This window comes from Penaeus vannamei, chromosome 36, assembly GCF_042767895.1.
Source record: "Penaeus vannamei isolate JL-2024 chromosome 36, ASM4276789v1, whole genome shotgun sequence".
Lineage (NCBI taxonomy): Eukaryota > Metazoa > Arthropoda > Malacostraca > Decapoda > Penaeidae > Penaeus > Penaeus vannamei.
Window position 1 is genome coordinate 26,881,435 of NC_091584.1, and position 22,500 is coordinate 26,903,934.

Sequence of the window (22,500 nt, forward strand, 5' to 3'; positions counted from 1 at the left end):
TAGATTTTTTTCTTAATTCATTTATACTTATAGTCAATTACACTTGTGTGTGTGTGTGTGTGTGTGTGTGTGTGTGTGTGTGTGTGTGTGTGTGAGCGCGCGCGCGCGCGCGCGCGCGTGTCAGTGTTTGTGAAAGTACAACCTGTGTTTTATACAGCATCCTTACGCAAAATCTCGTTTATACACACATATACATTTATTTGGAAATCTTTTATGCATCTGCATGCTCCGCAACAAATTTTCAACATCCGAGTCGAACACGTTACACATCAGAAAAAAAATATATCCAAAAATTTAGCCGTAACCATTTAAATTCCACCACCTTATAATAAGAAAAAACCCACTCAACCAACCCAAAAAAATCCCCAAAAACAATTTAAAAACCAAAACTCTCCCAAAAAAGGAACAAGAACCCACAGAACCTCAAATAAAGAGAGAAAAAAAACCAATACATATTTCCAAAATCTCACAGAACCAACTAACCCCAAAAAAATCACCCTCAAAATTAAAAAAACCCAAAACACCCTCCCAAAAGAACAAAAAACCAACCCGCAGAACCCCAAAAAGAGAGAGAAAACCCCCAATACATATTTTCCAGAATCTCACATGAGACGAAAATTCCCTTCCGCTTTCTTTCCGTTCGTGGTCAGCCCCTAGACCGAGGCTACCAGGTTCTCTCTCGTGAAACCCAATTTCCTCAAAATGGTGAGTAAAATCCGCCCTTTCGCCGACGGGGAGGGAGAGATGAGTCGCCGACGGTGATGCGAAACGCGAGAAACGTGCGAAAAGGCCGTGAATAAAGCGGGGAAAGGGGGAAATAAAGAGGATGACTCGGGAAGGTTGAGGGAAGCGGCCATGTTGTTGTGGAGGAGAACGTGATGTTTACTTTTCGTTTTTATCCCGATGGCGTCGCGTCTGGGAGGATTTTGGGGCCGATTTCGCGTTATTTGGGTGGAAATCACGTCGGTTCTGATAATGGGAGGGAAGACGAACGTAAATAGATGCGATTTAAGGGAGGAAATGGATCCCGGCGTGACAACCACGTGTTTACAGCTGGCTTGTTATTGTACGCAATTTTTGCAGAAAATTCAAGAAAATTCTTGATAAAACGACGTAAAGGAAGTCGATTCTTCTTCATTTAAGGTTTGGGTTACTTTGGTTGTCATTTGTATATCGGTTTTGTATTTTATTTTCGCGTATTTCTCGTGAAAAACGGGATTTCGAGTTTATTTTTATTTTTTATTTCGAGGAAATTCCACATATATAACGTCTTGCAATGGAAGGGAAGTTGTGTTCGTGTTATATTATTTAAATATTGCATTAAAGTGTCAATTTCTCTCAAATACGTTCATAAATGTGTCAATTTCTCTCGAATGTAAATACGTTCAGCATCGCTAATTAATCTCTTCATGGTTAGCCGTTTAGTTCACCTTGACAGTGGAATGTGAATTATATTGATGAAATGAAGGTTTTTACCTTCAGCCTTTGTATCATGCAAAATTTGTGACGAATTGTGATTATTTCCATCACAATCATGGTTGACCATCTTGATATTTGTCCTGTTGGTAGAGGAAGGGAAGAGGTATATCAGATAAAATAAAAGGATTAATCGGGCAGAGAGAATGAATAGTAAACACGAGTAAAGACACCGAAGAAAAGCTTGAAATCGGCAATGGAAAAGTGTCAGCTGAAGCGTGCTCGGCATTCGGGCCACGGAAATCCCCTAACCAGGTGCTCTATCTGGACCCATGGAGTTGTCCCAGCTTTGTAGGCCATGCTAAGCCTATTCACAATAATGTAGGCCATGGATAATAATAATAAATAAATAATATAATGAATAAATAATATAATATAAATAATATAATAATATAAATAAATAATAAAATAGATAAATAAATAATAATAAATAAATAATAATAAAAATAATAAATAATGTAGGCCATGTACCCTGTGGATTTGTTAACTCAAGCCGTATTCTCTCTCGTAATTATGCTTTTCTTAATCTATATACTAAGCTTGGGCAAAATGAAGATGTGATTTTAGAAGATTAAAATGTTGCTATTGTGAGTCATGGCATAAAAGTCCACTCGATGCTGCAGAGTTTCGGGTCTATTTTGCCACTTGTGTCAAGGGAAGATTGTCTGCCGTCATCCTTTCTTCCCTCGGCCAGTCACCCAGTCATAGTAATTGAGATTCTTATAGATTTTTGTGCCATGGAGTTAGGGATGTGCTCTGGCAAGTGGACATGTACGTGATATAGGAGTACCTCTGTGATTTCGGGTTTTCAAGGGGGACGGGGAAGTATTTGTAGCTTGATGTAAATACTTGGTAACTTCAAGAACCTTTTTACTTAGTAGGGAGATACTAGCTTTCAAAGTTCAAGCAATGGGGAAAAGGGGTTGACTAAAAAAAAAAAAAAAACTTGTCAATAGAAATGAAATTTATTGAGGAATGCCTTACTATAGATGAGAACCGGGTGACTAATATAGTATTTTGTTGCAGGGTTTTGTGAAGGTGGTCAAGAATAAAGCTTACTTCAAGCGCTTCCAAGTGAAGTTCAGGAGGAGGCGTGAAGGCAAGACCGATTACTATGCCCGTAAGCGTCTTGTCATCCAGGCCAAGAACAAGTACAACACTCCCAAGCACCGGTAAGACAGAGCAGTTCATAAGCACGCCAATTAAGAGATTGTGGTGAAGGTGTTGTTTGATAGACTATTAGCATTTAATTTCATGAATCTAGTAATGCGTCATCTTTTATCATATTGCCAATCTTGCTGCCTCTTTTCAGTATTGTTGTGCGCATCACCAACCGGGATGTGATTGCCCAGGTAGCATATGCCAGGATTGAGGGTGACGTGATTGTCGCTGCTGCGTACGCTCATGAACTCCCTCGCTACGGCATCAAGGTTGGGCTGACCAACTACGCATCGTGTTATTGCACTGGACTCCTGCTTGCCAGGAGGGTAAGTGTTTTGTGTTATTTCTGTACTTGCACTTATTCAAGGGATTATAACTATGACCAAGTGTGCCAGCACTTTTGGGGTGTGATGGCAGTCAGACGGACAGCTGTCCTATTGTGATTTACAAGATTTAGCACTGGATAGTTAGCTTGGTAGTTGTTTCCATATTGATGATCTACCTGATGTTTTGGAAATATTTTTTTCAAATGTTTAGGATAGGATTGTACAGAAGAGAAACTAAGGGAATGGCAAAAACAAATATGTCTGTATAAATTTAGTAACGAGAAGTCCCAATTACCTGTTAGGCTAACAAATATTGCCCATCTTGCTAAATAGAATTTATTTGTATTGTGGCAAGGACTATCAAACCTTCAATGTGTATAATATTGTGTAAGAACTTGTCAACATCCAAAATTATTTAACATAATGAAGGTACTTGGCCAAGCTTTGCTGAATGTGGACTTTTTTTTTATGGAATGTAAGCCAGTTTTACATCATAGGTTCCTCTACCCACCCACCCCCCTTCCTCCTAAATGTTGCTGTGTATCTTGTGTAAGTTTTGTGGCATTGATATTTAGTAACTACCATGGAGTATCCAGTATATTCACTGCTTACCATTCTTCTCTAGATTCTGAAGAAATTCAACTTGGACACTGTCTATGAAGGACAAACTGAAATCGATGGTGAAATGTACTCTGTAGAACATGTTGATGATGGACCAGGTGCCTTCCGTGCTCATCTTGACACTGGCTTGGCTCACACCACCACTGGTGCCAGGATCTTTGGCGTCATGAAGGGTGCCGTCGATGGTGGCATTGAGATCCCCCACAGGTAAGGGCTTGCATGAGAAATATGATGTTCACTAAGTATGATGCATAACTTCAAATAGACTAGTGAAGTTAGTCTGTGTTTGTTACTGTCTGTCTGCTCTCTGAATACAAATGATAGTACCTGGAAGGATAGCGGAATGCTATTTAGTTTGGTATGCTGTTAACCCATCAAGTCCTATTTACTACCTTGTTTGCTAATTGTAAGAAAATGTAGGCCTGCTTGCCATGATCATGGAGGCCTGTCATAATATGATAGAATTATCCCTACCTCCCATCCCGTCATTCCTTGTATGCCCTCCTCTGCGTAGCCAGTCGTACACTCTTGTTTTCCAACCCCAATCTTCTTGTTAACAAAACCTAGAAAATGTAAAGTAGCAACTCTTACTTTGAAGCAGTGATTCCTAAATGAGATTTTGCTGACCATCACTAAGGTTTACAAGAGAGACTGTTAACTTTTGTAATAATACATAATTATCTTGATTCATAATTCCTGTTCAACAACACAAGTCAAACATTTTCTAGGCATCAATTTAATGGACATGTCTGTCAGTACAAAGTGTTCTATAAATTGTACCATGTATACTATATATAACAGTTTCTTGGAATAGGGAAAAATTATTACAGGGTTTCCTCCTTCATATAATGGTTGAGAATCTGGACTGTAAAACACTTTTTATCTAGCTACCCAAGATATTTCCTCATACATTTCCCCTCCACATACTATCACATAAGTTATCCCCATGGATCAGTGTCTATTAATTATTTATATATAGTTGCTTACAAAAGCAGTACTTTATAATATAAATTTATTTACAAATTCATAGTCAGTATCTACATTTTTGTTAAAATGGGTAACTGCAAAAGTAATGACCAGTTTCTGCCAGGAATGCCATGTACAAACATGTCATGTCCACCTTTAGTTTAGTTAATTCATTGTTTTTTCACACAGATAGCTCCACAAGTGTTTTGTCAGTCAATTGCTAGTACTATCTATCCCACCTGTTTACCATGTTCCTTGAGTTGTGGAAATATTTAGGCTTGATATCATGATAGAAATAGTTAATCTTTACAGTAAAGATGCACTAAGAGCAAATGGTAAAAATTCTTGGAGCAGACAAAAAGTTGTGGGACAATAACTCTGCAAACCTGAATGGTAATACCAGAAATAAAGGAAAAAGATGAGGGGAAAGTGAATAAGATGTGCCCAAAGGGGGACAGCCATTCACGGGAAATGATTTTTGAAAAATAACAAATGTGTGGCAGCTGTTCCTGCAATTTAAAGAATTATCTTGTATTATAATGTTGGATCACAGCATAAGTACAAGAAAAATCCCAAAAAACGAGGTTATTGAGGTTTACCAATTAATTCCTTGGAAGCTGAGCACTTGTCAGGCCATCTGTGCAGACATGTTTCATTTACTTTCGTTGGCAGTGTTGCATTAACTTTCCACATTTAAGCTTCTTTGTATTTAGTTATGATTGTTTTACCTATGATTGTGTTACCTATCATATTTAGGGGTACATGAAAGTGCTAAAATTCCTGCAACCAAATTTTGCCTTTGAAAATTGAAGATTTTGCATATTTTTGCAACTGGAGGGATGGACAAATTAGGTTTGATTTGGGGGGTCTAATACCATGAAAGAATATTGAGTCGGTTATTAGTCTATCTATCCTGCCTATCCCTTTTATTTATTTATTTTTTTTTATTATTATTTTTTTTTCCTTCTTTCCCCATGACCTTGTAATCATAATGTCAGTATCTTTATTTATATTAACTTGTTGGATCTGGTTGCATCACGACAATCCCATGGCAGTAAACATGGGAAGTAGGCCATGTAAATGGCTGCTATCCTGGGCATGTTGTGCAAGGCTAGGAACGCGAGAGCACTTGCAAGCAATGACAAGACACTGCCTCCCCCTTGCAAAGTTACCTTGCGTAAACTTTCAATAGTATTTTTGCCATTTACCAATGTCCATATTTCTCTTTTGATTTGCTTTATCCAGGTGGTATTTGTCTCTCTTGTACAAACGCCATATCATATCTCCATGTAGTAAAATAACTCGGTGCAAGGAAGAGAGATACGTGACATGGTCATTTGTTGCACATATCTGATTTTTTGTAATTTTCAATTTTCCGTAATACAACCTGCTCCATATTTCTATAGTAATACGATGCTGAGCGTGTAAGTGGTGTGAGCCCTGTTGCCGGTGCTTCTCCTGTCATGCCTTATGCACGTTACATTCCACACTTGTTTATTAATGGGAATAATGCGAAAGCCCTCTTCGAAATGCCAAATGATTCTAATCACTCTCCAAGACGTTTGTGCTTTAGTGGCGAGTCTTTTGTCACATTGACCTTTGCTCATGGCGGCAAGTTCGCTTCACCCAGCATGTATGTCACCCGCCCTTAGACCCAGATTTTTCCATGACAGGATGGTCTTGTCAGATCATAGGGGTTACTAGCAATAGACGAATATTTTCATACAAATTCAAGGAATAGGGAAATCAGGTGTGAGTTGATATCTTGTGGCTGAACACTTGTGGAGGCATGTGTGCAACAAAATTAACCTTGACCTACAGTTGTCAAGATATGAAACCCAGGACAAATAGGTTAATGATACAGACAAAGCCCATATACATTTGTCATAGTAAATACTGATATGAATGATTTCTAATTACTATATTTTAGTGGAATATTTCCTCTATATAAAATATTTACCCTGCAAATGTGTACATTGACTCAAACACAGGAGCTTCTAGTCTTCTCTATAGCATAGCAGGACATTTGTCTTGCCCAAATGTATGAGTGGAGCACTGAGCATTTATACTGTATTCATCCCCTTTTCCTTCCACAGTGAGAAGAGATTCCCAGGATACGACAAGGAGAGCAAGGAATTCAATGCCACAGTTCTCCGCGACCACATCATGGGTACTCACATTGCCAGGTACATGAAGGACCTTATGGAAGATGATGAGGATGCCTACAAGAGGCAGTTCTCCCGCTACATCAAATTGGGCATCACCGCTGATGAGGTAAGGGGGAATTGCTGTTTGTTTTTGTATTTAGATATGTATTTCTTTTATATTATCTGCACCCTCCTCCCCCTGTAAATGCTCATGTCTGCATTTTTACTTCCACAGGTTGAAGAGCTCTACAAGAAGGCCCATGCCAACATCCGTGCCGATCCTGCATCTCTGCCCAAGAAGACGAAAGAGGCAAGTGTTGTTCACACTTTCTTGAAAATTGATTTTTTTGTGTGCTTTTGCTGCAGCAGGAAATATTTTAGACAGATCTTCATACCTATTTTTTATTTTCAGGTTACCAAGAAGAGGTGGAACGCCAAGAGGTTGACCTACAAGCAACGCAAGGCTTCTGTTGCGGAGAAGAAGGCTGCCTGGTTGGCCAAGATCGAAAGGGGAGAAGCCTCTGTCGATCAGCTTCACAATTAAATGTCCCCTTTGCTGGTTGAATGTCTGGTTTTATTAGCCTTTAAACTAAGTATGTATTTTCAATGAAATGGTTAAGAGGAACTTGCTTTCTTTTCAACCTTTTAGTATATTTATAGAGGATGTGAGGATGACAAAGAAAAGATAGCATGTATCAAAAAATCTGAAATTTCCTTTTACTGTATATCAGACATGAATCCTACATAATTAGTATTGTCTGTCTCGCCCTCCTCCTCTCTCCTTTCAGTTTCTGTTGGTATATCTCTCCTCAGACCAGGGAGAGAGGAGAGTGAAGGGAGGCACAGACAAAATGTCTCCGTCTACTCCAATCTCTCCCTCCCTCCCTCCCTTCCTTCCTTCCTTCCCTCCTATGTCTGTCTGAGGAGAGAGAGAAGGGGGAGATGGGCACATCCGTCTCCATCTCCCCTCTTTCTCTCCATTCTACCTCTATCAATCATGTACTTACAAGTAGTCAGGATAGAGAGGATGAGGACCCATGTAAATATTCATTTATTCTATATCAGCTCTTATCGTAAGTACGAATGGGTGTTGCTTTAACTATTTTTTTTTTTTTATATATACCGGTGAAGAAAAAACTGCAGTGGTTTAAGGTGGTGAAAAAAACTCAATTTGATTTTTATAGTAAAGAGATAATACTCGTTTATTTACATACACTACGTGTGAAAATGACATGTGATTAAATAATATTAATGTAGAATGTGAAAAATGAGTAATTTACAATTAGATGACTTCATGTTAATATTTGACATTGAATATATTACATTTAGAATGAAAAGTTTATTTATATTTCTTGAGCTTTATATATTAAGTAGTTACATCACTGGGATGTCCAACAATGTATATAAATAGACATTTCAGTTAGCATTGCTGTAGGTTCACGAGTGTGGAAAACAATGGTATATAACCTGACCACACGATTTGAACCTCCGTGTAAATAATCAGAATGCTTGCTAATGCAACAAAGGTTTCAATTATAACTTTTCCCTTTGCATTATCTGCAGGAATGGTCAGAACAGACCCCCTTCTTCCGCACTTTTATCTCATGCCATGTTATTCCACCTATGTTCATCTTTCAACAAAATCCTTTCCTGGATCCACCCCCCCCCCCACCCCCCCTGGCACTAATTCTGAAACTACCGGTGATTTTTTTTCTTAACCCCCCCCCCCCCCCACTGAAGACGACTAATACTATTACTACTACTAGCCCCTACTCAGTGCCTACTGTCCGCTGTACTAATCCCTCTTCCACAAGCCCCATTCTGCTACCCTCATCTCTACAAATCTCTGCTCAGCCAAATGGGATCGAATTTTTGTGATCCTTTCTCCAGCCCCGAACGGCCTGTCCACACGAGCGGCCATGGTCGGCGGGAAACTGTAAAGGTGACGTCACAGGCGAGAAGAAAAATAAACTAATTTGTTTGCCGAGAAGTTTGCCCGCCTATGACGTCATCTCTATCCAAGCCGGTTCGTGTGGACAGGCCATTTACTCTGACAACACGCACATCTCCCAACACTTCCTCCTAGGCAGGCAGCCACCCCCGATCATTCCCGCCTTGTCAGTTACATCCTAATCAAAAGCTAAAGCATTATCAACCCATCTTCCCACATCCCAATACCCCCCTGCTTCATTTGCATCATACCATCTTCCTTCCATTTTAATTCTTCCGCTTCCCCCTGGATACAAGTCTCTTCGTCACAATCCCCTTCCCTGGATTCTACCTCCTGACATTTCTCATGAAATTGTAATCTTAATCTTAATAAGAAAACCCCTGTCTCTTGCTAACCCGACGGACATCCTTGTTGAATCCCACACTTCTTCCTCTGATAGCTTCCTAATCATCCTTGTTGAATTAATGGACTAAGGTAAGGGACCTTAGCCCTATTTACTCATCCACACGACCACCCCTCTTTGTCCCTTACAATCCCATACTCTTCTTAACTGCTATACGACTTTTGACGCTAGCTCATTTAATCATTTACTAACCCCCGCTCTTCCATTTTCACTACATATTCTATAGTGCTATATGACTTTTGATGCCCAGCGCATTCATTTTTCTTTGTAACCAAGAACCTAACTAACCGTTCCTCTTTCAGTCCCTGCTTCATTGCAACCCGCACCTCCCCTTGTCCTCATTTTTCCGATCCATCAATCTGGGGCATCTTCATGGAATCCCACTTTCCCCTTTGACAGCTTGGTCTTCCTCAGATCCATAGATATCCTCCATCTCATCCAACCACCCTTTACCCCCCCCCCCCTTACTAATTCCCAGCTTACGTCACCATACTATTTTGTAGTGCTGTATATCCTTTGCCATCTAGCACATTTCATTAATAACTTGCTCTTGCCCATTTCGTCACAATACTTTCCTACACTGCTCTATGACTTTTGATATTTAGCACATTTATTTGTTTTAACCATTAACAGCTAGAATACACTGTAGTATGTTTATTATTCAAGAGAAAGATTCCTGGTGGTAGGCAAAAGGAGCTCCTTGTGTCACGGACCGAAGACACAGTCGCTTTACTTCCTGGCACAGTTTCTTCGGTCCGCAGGCAAACACGCCAACTTTGGTTCTGTTGGAAGAGAAAAGTATTAACTTCACCTGGAGCACATTGTGTGATAACGAACGGACGCGATCACTACTCGATATCCAACATTGTTCCAAGACATAATCAATGGTAAACTTTTGATATCTTCCATATCTTACTTCTTATAGGCTTGGCTGTATTGATGAAACAGGTTCTTCCACTGAGGGCGCCCTTGTTTTATTCTCGGGATGAGGGTGGGATGGCGGTCGCCAAATAATTCCTGAAAATAAAAACCTGCATTGATACTCATACTTTTTTTAATGAATAATAGTATACTAAAGAGTACTAAGGCACATTCCTTCAATACTTCAGAGATAGCAATAAGCTTAGGAAAGGAAAAAGATATGAAGCAAGTGCTATCGTTGTAAACTTCAGGAATAATCGAAATTCCGCCCTAGCTATAGGGAGACGCTCACTTATGCAAATCGAGATACTTTTAATCACCCATATTTGCCTAGCGCGTTGTTCCCTTAGGCAAGGAACTTTACCTTGATTGCCCATTGTAAAAGCCACCTGGGGGACAAGCCAGCCTTTGTGGGTTCCGGTCCCATGAGAGGGTTAGTCCCAAGGAAAGGCATCCGGCTAAAACACCCATGGCAAAACCAATATGGAATGAACCGTAATAATCAGTGGAGGCGGCTCATTCATAAAGGCGACCCCATATAGAAATGGGACGAAGTTGAGAAGATTTGTCTATGAAGAAAGGATGGATATCATGTGGCAATGTAAAACAACTCATGTAAGGACTTGGAATCGGTGCAGACTTTATTACCGAATTGGTCGCGGGCGCATAGTTCCACCATTTAAGTTTAACTATCACCGTCTTCAATAAAATTCTCTCATTCTTAACTGAAAAGGTTCTTTACTAAACATAATTCATCTAATAAATAACCCATGTACATAACTATTTAAGAATAAACAGTAAAATTTAAGATTATATGTGACATCACAGGGACCCCCCTCTGACCTGCAGCGCCTCGTGAGAAATCGGCGTGGTGACGTGGAAGCAAAACTCGAGCCTGTCTTCATTGCAGTCCTGCCAGCTCTGATGCAACAGACTCGAAAGCAAATGAGCCATGGTCAAGATGAGCCGAGCATCTCTCATGACCCAGATCATGTGCACTCTCTTCGGCCATGAGGCTGGGTGATGTCTGTGAAACGAAAAGAAACTTCAGGCTTGGAGGTTTTCATTTTATGTGAGTCTGATACGATCTCGTGACAGCAATCAAATATTTTTTTCAGCTTGGTGTAAGAATGTCTACACAAGAGAGAGGAAAATATATACATGACTTCAACTTTCATCAACGACCTATGAATAAATGCTCACAGTATATGAGTAAGTGTTGCTGCCAAGGGCGTGATGCCGACTCCTCCAGCGATGCCAACTACCACCGGGTACCGAATCATATCTTCACTGGGAGAGCTAAAAGGACCATCCACATACAGCCTGCGGTGAAGTCACAAGATATTTCATATAAATTATAAACTTTATTATGATTTATTCAATACACGTAAGAACGTTTTTGTCTCAAACACAAGTAACAACGGTAATGTACTTTGACCATAAACATCACATGGTTCGAGTAGCATATTAAAACAATAGTATTTGAAACCAAGATTCTGGTATAACGAGAAAACTTTTGCATCTATGTATAATTGCTTTAATACTATGATGGACTGGTCTTACCTTGCACAGTCGTCTGGGGCCATGTGGACGACCTGGTGCTCTGCGGTCTGATGTGAATCCTCATTTTCAATTTGTATTTTCTGTACATGCTTATCCAATTGCAACGGTGTGTTTTTATTGGAATTTGAATATATATTTTCTAGCTCATCTATATGATTATCAGCATGGCTTTGCGATATCTTCCCATGTGTCAGCACCGGGGTAAGGTGATTGTACTGAAAATGAACTTTTATGCAAGACTGGGATGATGAGAAATTCTTCATCAGCGGTGACTTCGAACAGGACCTCTCATTATCCTGCGCGTCTGTATAAACAGGCGACTGCGAGGTGCCGTGCTCTCTCCATAAATTAAAGCTCGCGTTTTCCCCCGGCAAAAAGGAGTAAACTTTGGCCTCGTCCCTCGCACGACCAGACAGACGAGGCTGGCCGTTCTGAGGCGAGAAAGGCCCTCTGCCATTCGCTCCCTTCGAGGAGAGATAACTAGCTTGTACTACATTTGGCTTTGTGTGTGGCCTCCGACTAGACAGCGCTAGGGGCCCGTAAGGAGGTCTCTGACTAGGATCGTCCACTTGACTAGACTTCGAAGGTAACAGCGAGGCGACACTTTTGCTCCAGTCCCCCCTGGCCCTCATGAACACGGTGAAGGTCCCGGGGGAGAACTCTGAAGGCGTCTGGAAAAATCGAGGAAAATACGAACTGTTATCTTAGACTGAGGAGTTTTTTTTTGTGCTCGGAGGAGTCTGATCTTGCTAATACGTGAAAAGAAAATATGTCTTGTATTTTTAAATGATTGTAATTTCATGTACTTGTCTATCTTTAGTATATCAGTTAGATCAAGAAATAATTTGTTGAAAAAAAGTAAAAATAATAATCATCATACTGATTTGTATATATTTGAACCAGAAAAAAGCTACGACTTAAAAAATATATCTTTTAATCATCATATTGATGTATTCTTACTGGGAATAGACAGAGAATAAACTAAGATTAAAAACACATTTTCTAATAATGTACAAACAGTCAAAATAGTAATCCTACCGTAATAAAGACCGTTAGTAGTTAGTAGTGCAACAGGCCATGCGGTTCTGGATCACGTGACTGATGATGTCATAGACTTTGACCAATCTATGGTATGCAAGTTAGTATAGATACATTAGATAGTTTATTAAAAGATGACTAATGCTAAATTCATCTTGAAACTGAATTTAGATATGTATTTTAAGTACTTTAAGTCTGAATTACTTCGGAATTACAAGTAATATATATATTAACCAGTAATTTTAGATGAAATATGATTGCCTTATCAGTCAGGGTTAGTTAACACACTAATTATCTTAAGTGACTGACAATATTTATGTGACGAATAGTTAAGAAATATCTTTTTTTTCTAATCTAATAAGTAAACGTGGATTTGAAAACTATTTCTGGAGTTAGTATTGGCAGCGAAAAGAGGGAGGGGGGGGGGGGGGGGCTGGGGAAGGGAAGAGCAGGGGAAGGGGCTGGGGGAAAAGAAGGGAGGCTGAGGGAGGGAAAGAGGCCTGGGGAAGGGGGCGAGGGGGCTGAGGATGGGGCAGGGGGCTGGAGGAGGAGCAAAAATTCCGGGGGTGTTGTAAAAGCAGAGGAGTCTGTAGGAGGAGCAAGGGCCAGGTGAAGAGGGCTGGAGTGGGGGCTAGGGGCTAGGGGTGTGGAAGGAGGCTGGAGTAATGGCAAGGGGCTAGGGGTGAGAAAGGGGGTCGGAATAGGGGCTAGGGGTGGGATAGGGGGCTTGAATAGGTGCAAGGATCTGAGGGTAGAGCAGGGGGCTGAGAGCTAGGCAGAGAGCCAAAGAAGGGACTGGAACAAGGGGGCTGGTGGGGCTGAGTGTGAGACAAGGGGGGGGGCTTGGGGGGGGGCTTGGGGAGGGACATATGAGCTGAGGCTAAGGCAGGGTGCTGGAAGAAGGGCGAGCGGCTGATAACGAGAGCTGAGGATGAGGGGGAGATCAGGGAGCTGGGGGCGTAGTAGGGGGCTGAGAAAGGACCAGGGGAAAAAAGGGAAGGTCTTTAGGGTGAGTGTGGAAAGGAGGGGTGGGGTCTTTAGGGTGAGTGTGGAAAGGATGGGGGGGGCGGTCTTTAGGGTGAGTGTGGAAAGGGGGGGGGGTCTTTAGGGTGAGTGTGGAAAGGGGGGGGTCATTAGGCTGAGTGTAGAAAGGGGGGGCTTTAGGCTGAGTGTGGAAAGGGGGGGGGGTCATTAGGCTGAGTGTGGAAAGGGGGGGGGGCTTTAGGCTGAGTGTAGAAAGGAGGGGCGAAGGTTGACGAACACAAACGTAAAAGAAAAAGATCGCGTGTTATCTCGATGTTAATGTTCAACGTGAAATGAAAATTAGAAACAGGCCTAAATATATTATCGATTAGATACCCTGGCAGCATATACTTACTTTGGTCACCGTGAAGGGATGCCACTCGAAATTGGACACTTGGGGGCACTGAAGCATCACAAACTAGAGGAACAAATAGGTCATATTAACGTAAAAAATAAATAATATATATCTCCGTCATTCTACCTATCTATCCTAGGTCATATTAACGTAAAAATAAATAATCTCTATCACTGTTAGTCTACCTATCTATCCTAGGTCATATTAACGTAAAAATAAATAATAGTCTACCTATCTATCAAGTCTATCAATCTATGTTTGTGTATCTATCTATTCACATCTGCGTCTATCCATCAATACTCGGATTTTTGCCACAAAAATACAAAAAGAAAAAGGAAAAAAATGACATCTTTTCTGAATAAGCCACACCTCTAACCATCTATCAAGAACTTGCTAGTCTATCTATCTGTTTACCTATCTGTTTCTCCATCCTTAGATCTCTCCATCCACATCTTTGCCGCAAAAAGAGTAAAAAATCCACATTCACGTGTTTAAAAAAAATACAAAAAAAAAAGAATCGACATCCACATCTTTGCCGCAAAATACAGAAAAGATCCACACCCACATCTTAAAAAATAAAATAAAAAATGGAAAAAAAAAAATCGACATCCACACCTTTGCCACACACACACAAAAAAAAATCCACATCAATCCATCATCTTTTCCAAGAAAGCCACAAAAACCACACACACACACAAATATCCACATCACCTCTTCCGCGAGCTCCACAAAAAAAGAAAAAAAAAATATCCACACCACCTTTTCCACGATATCCTCACACACACACACACACACACACACACACACACACACAAATATCCACACCACCTCTTCCACTCGCTCCACTCGCACTCGCACTGACCTGGCCCGGCAAACAGGAGAAGCCCGGCAGCCTGAGGGTGAGCTCCACCACGTCGCACGGGTGATGCACCGCCTCCACCACCTCCACCTGCACCCTCCGCCTCCACACCCGTACGAGCCAGTCCGCCGCCCACACCAGCAGCGCCACGCCCACCCAGATCCACGTCTGAGAGGGGAGGGGGGAGGGAGGGGAAGGGAGGGGATGAATTGCCGGTTTGGGAAAAGAGGTGTTTATGTGTGTGTGTGTGTGTGATCATAAATATATAAACAGTATATTTATGTATATTCATAGATATGTATTTATATATATATATTTATTTATAAACACGTATGTATAAGCGTATGTGTATGTGCATGTATAAGCGTATGTGTATGTACATAAATATGTGTATGTGCATGTGTATGGGCATGTATAAGCGTATGTGTATGTACATAAATATGTGTAGCTTACGTGCATATCTAAGTACATATCTCCATAGGACATAATATTTGACGGACAACTGACTGTCAACCCACTGACTGTACTCGACCGATGGGAACTGACCTTCGAGTGGATGGCCCCGAAGACAGGCGGTCTGTGGCACTTCCTCCTCTTCTTTTTCCTCGTCCTGTGGTACTTCCCTGACCTGCCCTTCCCGCCGCTGACCTTTGGCGACCCTGTGGAGAGAGCTTCGATTTATTTTTATATTTTATTTATTTATTTATTTTATCTATTTCTATATTTATTTATTTTATTTATTTTTATATTTTATTTATTTATTTTATTTATTTATTTTTATATTTTATTTATTTATTTTTATATTTTATTTATTTATTTATTTATTTATTTATTTTTATATTTTATTTATTTATTCTTATATATTATTTATCTATTTATTTATTTTATTTATTTTTATATTTTATTTATTTTTATATAGCTTTTATTTATATTTAGCTTGTAGAAAATCAAATTACTGATAGTGATGAAATATAATGAGTGGATTGTGGGATTTACTGATATGATGACAAAAGAACAATAGTTTTAGCTGTGATGTTGAATACAATAATGGCAGCAAGAATAACACAAATAACTTTCATTAATGAGACGTACAATAATGATTATTGCAAAATAGACAGGCAGACACACACACACACACACACACACAAACACACACACGCGCGCGCGCGCGCGCGCACATACATACACACACACACGCGCACATATACACACACACACACACACACGCACACGCACACGCACACACACGCACATACACACACATATACACACACACACATACACACGCACACACCAGGGATTCCCACTCCGTCATCATAAAAATTATAGTTCTTTGCCTTTATTTACTGCAAATGTTAAGTTTTTAAAATTTCTTTTTATTTTCTTGGTTTCGTGTTCGTTTACTTTCCTTCCATTATTATTACTGAACCATTTTCAAACAAAATGCTCCGAAAAAAAAAAACACTGCACAGATTGAATGGAACAGAGAGGCAGAACTAATGACGTCATCGCGGTTAGCCAATGAGAGTGCGCCTTGACGTCATCGCGTTTAGCCAATGAGAGTGCGCCTTGACGTCATCGCGTTTAGCCAATCAGAGCGCGCCTTGACGTCATCGCGGTTAGCCAATGAGAGTGCCCCTTGACGTCATCGCGTTTAGCCAATCAGAGCGCGCCTTGACGTCATCGCGTTTAGCCAATGAGAGCGCGCCTTAGGAAACCAAATATAGTTAGATATATAACTATTTGTAAAGTTTACTCGATATTGTTATAATTACCAGAAGAAAACTAAAATTCCCCTCTTTTCTTTATAATAACCAACAGTTCCTTAGCACTGAGAAAAAGTCTATTTAACTTTTGGGCTTAAGAGGCTAAATGGCAGTAGATCTACCTGGTTATATGTACCTTGATTTACAGTAATACCAGCAGTAATGCTAATAAAAACGGTCAGTAATAATCATATAATGGAACTAATGTAAAAAATATTTCAGTATCCATCTCAAGCAACAAATATTGTACTGTACGTTTAATTCTTTACATATATTCTTCTATTCTTTTATTATCATGATTTTTAGCACCATACCTATGTCCTCCGAGCCAGTGTAGCCAACGTCGGGTTCCAGAAAGCCAACGCCAGCTGCAGGGTAGTCAACGTTCGGTTCGGGATAGCCAATTTCCTCCGGCCCCGAGTAGCCTGCCACGTCCGGTTCAGGAAAGCCAACCTCCTCTTCCGAACCGAAGCTCATGGCATTTGACACGTGATAGCTCTCCTCATCCGGCTCCTCTTCTGGCTCCGGGAAACCTACTTCGTCCGAGGCAGTGTAGTGATCTCCGTAGGGCTCAGGGTAGCCAATGTCGTTACGTTCAGGGTAGCTAACCTCCTCTGGTTCGGGGAAGCCAATTTCTTCTGACTCTGGATGTTGATTTTCGTGCGGTTCAGGGTAGCCAATTTCATGTAGTTCACGGTAGTCAATTTCATGAGGTTCAGGGTAGCCAATCTCATGAGGTTCAGGATAGCCAATCTCATGAGGTTCAGGGTAGCCAATCTCATGAGGTTCAGGGTAGCCAATCTCATGAGGTTCAGGGTAGCCAATCTCATGAGGTTCAGGGTAGCCAACCTCACTTGGTTCCGGGTACCCAACTTGCAGATCAGGGTTGCCAACCTCTGGATAAAAAAAAAAAATCAACGTTAAACCATAACTATTCATCCCCAAGTTCTCTTTGGTAGCCACAAAACATATGAAATATCTTGCACTGGTTTAGACTTCAGGAAAATTGCAAGTATCATCTGAGAGTTGCACGTCCAAAGGTATCTCAGACCATTTCCCCAAAATAGAGGATATCAAATGTCTTATTATTTTTAAAAGTTTACCTCTAACCTAAACATCGACCTCTTCACCTTAATAGACCAAAAATTCCCGAGAAAGAATCCATCAACGTGAACATATCGAATTTTGCGTTGCGTTACAGAAAAAAAAAAAAATTAAACAAAACATTTAACAAGAAGCACTCAGCAAGCGCATACCTCCGCCAAGGCAATAGGGTCACAAATGCAATGAAAATATTCACACTCGAAGAATTACATTAAAAATTACCTCTTTCTCAAGTACACTGTTGACGTCAGTTAACATAACTTCCTTGGTGGAGGTAATGAAGGTAATCATGATAATAATTACCCCTATTACGAAGGCATGAGGGGTAACTGACGCAATCATTTAATGCCTGGATCCGGACCGTGATCCGGATCACCACAAAAAAAAAAAAAATAATAATAATAATAAAAAAAATAATAATAATGGCATCTAAGTTAGGCTAAAACACACCTCTGCTTAAAACTTCATAAAAAAAATCTGTTCATAACTTTTTTTTGAGATACAATCCTAACCAACCAACCGAACAAACTAACCAACACTACCAAAAAACAACAACAACTTTGGCGATGGTAACGAACGTATTTTCGACCCGTTGACCTGAGAATACCACAGGACGCGCAAAACTCCATCTTAAATACCAATTCACATACTCCATCTAATATAATATATAATATAATATATCTTAAATACCAATTCACATACTCCATCTAAAATAATATATAATATAATATATCTTAAATACCAATTCACATACTCCATCTAAAATAATATATAATATAATATATCTTAAATACCAATTCACATACTCCATCTAATATAATATATCTTAAATACCAATTCACATACTCCATCTAATATAATATATAATATAATATATCTTAAATACCAATTCACATACTCCATCTAATATAATACATAATATAATATATCTTAAATACCAATTCACATACTCCATCTAATATAATATATAATATAATATATCTTAAATACCAATTCACATACTCCATCTAATATAATACATAATATAATATATCTTAAATACCAATTGACATACTCCATCTAATATAATATATAATATAATATATCTTAAATACCAATTCACATACTCCATCTAATATAATATATAATATAATATATCTTAAATACCAATTCACATACTCCATCTAATATAATATAATATATATCTTAAATACCAATTCACATACTCCATCTTAAATACCAATTCACATACTCCATCTAATATAATATATAATATAATAGATCTTAAATACCAATTCACATACTCCATCTTAAATACCAATTCACATACTCCATCTAATATAATATATAATATAATATATCTTAAATACCAATTCACATACTCCATCTAATATAATATATCTTAAATACCAATTCACATACTCCATCTAATATAATATATCTTAAATACCAATTCACATACTCCATCTAATATAATATATAACTTAAATACCAATTCACATACTCCATCTAATATAATATATCTTAAATACCAATTCACATACTCCATCTAATATAATATATAATATAATATATCTTAAATACCAATTCACATACTCCATCTTAAATACCAATTGACATACTCCATCTAATCTAATACATAATATAATATATCTTAAATACCAATTCACATACTCCATCTTAAATACCAATTCACATACTCCATCTAATATAATATATAATATAATATATCTTAAATACCAATTCACATACTCCATCTTAAATACCAATTCACATACTCCATCTAATATAATACATAATATAATATATCTTAAATACCAATTCACATACTCCATCTTAAATACCAATTCACTCCCAGTTACAGCTAAAACCACGTGATTTGAGAGTCCAAAACATTTCATTCACTCTACCTCCTCTCCTAAGTGTTTCTTTGTACATCTGGCAGCCTGGAATGTGACCATGGAGGTTCTTCTGCTCTTTCAAAACGCCACTGGAAGGCAGGTATAGTGTTAGTGGTGGTTGGTGGTGGTTGCTGGTGCTGATGGTGGTGGTGGTGGTGATGGTGGTGGTGGGTGGTGGGTGGTGGGTGGTGGGTGGTGGGTGGTGGGTGGTGGTTGGTGGTGGTGGTGGTGGTGGTGGTGGTGGTGGTAGTGGTGGTTGGTGGTGATGGTGGTGATGATGATGATGGTGGTGGTGATGATAATGATGATGGTGATGATGATGATAGTGGTGATGATGGTGATTATAATGATGGTGATAGTGGTGATGAAAGTGGTGGTGGTGGTGATAATGATGGTAATAATTATGATAAAATTGATATTAACAGCAACAATAATAATGAGAACACTAGTAATAATATCAATAGCATAATGATAACAACGACAATAATAATAATGCTAACGATAAAAACAAAACTACAAAATTAACAACAATAATAATAGTAAAAATAACAATAATAATAATAAAAATAACAACAACAATAATAATAAAAATAATAACTATGACTAATAGTGTTGATGATGATAATAACAAACAGACAACCCAATTCACACTAATAAAGAACTCCATCTTAAAAAAAAAAACATACAACCCCCCCCTAAAAAAGAAAGAAAAACAGAAGAAAATAAGAAAGAAAGAAAAAAGAAAGAAAAAGAAAATAAGAGAAAGAAAAAAAGAAGAGAAAGAAAGAAAGAAAGAAAAAAAAATCAACCCAACCAAAGCCAGCCCTCCCCGTGACCTTCCCCTTATCCTCCCCCTTGACCTTCCCCCTAACATCCCCCTTGACCTCCCCCGTGACCTCACCTGAGAGGATGGACCAGCAGCAGCACCAGGAAGACGATCCCGAGGCGGTGCGTGTAGTAGAAGCCGTCGTAGCAGAGCCTCCGGAAGCACCGCATGGAGGTCAGGCACAGCGCCGCCAGCAGGAGGACCATGGCCACGCCCGTTATGCCGGGGACTGGGGGGTGGGGGAGAGGGGAGGGAGTGAGGAGGGAAAGATTTAAAAGATTTAGTTTTAATTCCATTTGTTGCAACGGATATTCTTTGCTGTGATATGCTGTCTGTTTTATTTTGCTCGAATCTCCCCCTGTGTGCAAGGAATGGGCGGGGTTACCACTCACTGGCCGGGCGTGGGATTGAACGCTGGTCCGCAGGATTGCTAGACCAGCACCTTACCGCTGCGCCAGCACAGCACAGGAAGAGGTGGTACACGCACACAAACACAAACACCCACTCACACTCACACACACACATACACCCTCCCCACACACACAACCCCCCCTCCCACACACACACACCGACACCCACACCCACTCACAAACATCCCTCCACACCCACAAACACATCCACCGCCCCACACACATCCACACCCACATAACCACCCACACCCATCCACACACACATCCACCCCCCCACACACACCTACACTCACACACAAACACCCCCCCCCCACCCATACACACACACAAACACATCCACCCCCCCACACACACATCCACTACCCTCCACCCACACACACACACACACACATCCACCCCCCTTCCACCCACACACACAAACACCCCCCCACCCCACACACACACATCCACATCCCCACACCCCACACACACACATCCACCCCCCACCCCACACCCACACACAAAAACACCCTTCCCACCCACCCCCAACACACACACTCCTCACAATCACTCAAAAAGAAAAGTGCCAACAAACTATTTCTTACCTGTAGCCACGAACAACCTGAAGGGGGTCTGAAAGGAAGAAAATTAACATTATTCATCTATCCACGTCTGTTGCAGAGACTATATATGTGCAAGTACGTTCTTCAATAATAAATTCAACACTAACTTATACAAATTGAAAAGGCTATATTGATATTAAAAGAGGAGGGGGAGAGAGGGAGAAGGGGAGGGGGAGTGGGAGGGGGAGGGGGAGTGGGAGGGGGAGGGGGAGGGGGAGTGGGAGAGGGAGGAGAGGGAGGGAGAGGGAGAGGGAGAGGGAGAGGGAGAGGGAGAGGGAGAGGGAGAGGGAGAGGGAGAGGGAGAGGGAGAGGGAGAGGGAGAGGGGAGAGAGGGAGAGAGAAGAGAGAGAGAGAGAGAGAGAGAGAGAGAGAGAGAGAGAGAGAGAGAGAGAGAGAGAGAGAGAGAGAGAGAGAGAGAGAGAGAGAGAGAGAGAGAGAGAGAGAGAGAGAGCTAGACAGACACAGACACAGAGACAGCGACAAAGACAGACATACAGACATACTGACTTGACACACAAAAGACAAGTCCAATAGACAGGCAGACAGAGATTAAAAACAGATAGATAAACAATGAGACAGAGACAGACAAACAGACAGGCAGACAAACAGAAAACAGAGATAGAGACAAAAACCGACAGAAAGGTAAACACAGATAGCGATAAAAACAGACAGAAAGATAAACAGAGACAGAGACAAAAACAGACAAAGATAAACAGAGACAGACAAAAAAACAGACAGAAAGATAAAAAGAAACAGAGACAAAAAACAGACAGAAAGATAAACAGAGACAGACAAAAAAACAGACAGAAAGATAAACAGATACAGACAAAAAACAGACAGAAAGATAAACAGAGACAGACAAAAAACAGACAGAAAGGTAAACAGAGACAGAGACAGAGACAGAGACAGACAAACAGAAAACAGATAGAGACAAAAACAGACAAAAATTAACAGAGACAGAGACAAAAACAGACAGAAAGGTAAACAGAGATAGAGACAAAAACAGGCAAACAGACAGAAAGATAAACAGAGACAGAAACAAAAACAGACAGAAAGATGAACAGAGACAGACAGACACACACCTCGCCTCTGAAATTGGCCA

The 22,500-nt window shown here is 40.2% G+C and overlaps 2 protein-coding genes across 4 annotated transcripts in view; one reads left to right on the forward strand and one right to left on the reverse strand.

Annotated features, from left to right (window-relative positions):
* The first annotated feature begins 568 nt into the window (after positions 1 to 568).
* RpL5 (ribosomal protein L5) lies at positions 569 to 7,262 on the forward strand. Its single transcript, XM_027383580.2, has 7 exons — positions 569 to 705; positions 2,503 to 2,648; positions 2,789 to 2,963; positions 3,589 to 3,791; positions 6,647 to 6,824; positions 6,933 to 7,007; positions 7,110 to 7,262. Exons 1-7 carry the CDS (start codon positions 703 to 705, stop codon positions 7,239 to 7,241), a joined length of 912 nt encoding a protein of 303 aa, XP_027239381.1. The 5' UTR covers positions 569 to 702; the 3' UTR covers positions 7,242 to 7,262.
* Positions 7,263 to 9,319: 2,057 nt separating this feature from the next.
* LOC113830386 (NADPH oxidase 4) overlaps positions 9,320 to 22,500 on the reverse strand; it is a 101,523-nt gene continuing 88,342 nt past the window's right edge. For all 3 annotated transcript variants that reach the window (XM_070114484.1, XM_070114482.1, XM_070114483.1), the window contains 13 exons: positions 22,481 to 22,500; positions 21,381 to 21,408; positions 20,462 to 20,615; positions 19,570 to 19,649; positions 16,891 to 17,472; positions 15,357 to 15,469; positions 14,814 to 14,978; positions 13,952 to 14,014; positions 11,536 to 12,206; positions 11,176 to 11,295; positions 10,816 to 10,999; positions 9,968 to 10,068; positions 9,320 to 9,833 (listed from right to left, as the gene is read on the reverse strand). The exon at positions 22,481 to 22,500 is cut by the window's right edge and continues 78 nt beyond it. In XM_070114484.1, the coding sequence (XP_069970585.1) occupies positions 9,713 to 9,833; positions 9,968 to 10,068; positions 10,816 to 10,999; positions 11,176 to 11,295; positions 11,536 to 12,206; positions 13,952 to 14,014; positions 14,814 to 14,978; positions 15,357 to 15,469; positions 16,891 to 17,472; positions 19,570 to 19,649; positions 20,462 to 20,615; positions 21,381 to 21,408; positions 22,481 to 22,500 (2,402 nt within the window). In that variant the 3' untranslated portion in view covers positions 9,320 to 9,712. The remainder of the gene's footprint in view (positions 9,834 to 9,967; positions 10,069 to 10,815; positions 11,000 to 11,175; positions 11,296 to 11,535; positions 12,207 to 13,951; positions 14,015 to 14,813; positions 14,979 to 15,356; positions 15,470 to 16,890; positions 17,473 to 19,569; positions 19,650 to 20,461; positions 20,616 to 21,380; positions 21,409 to 22,480) is intronic.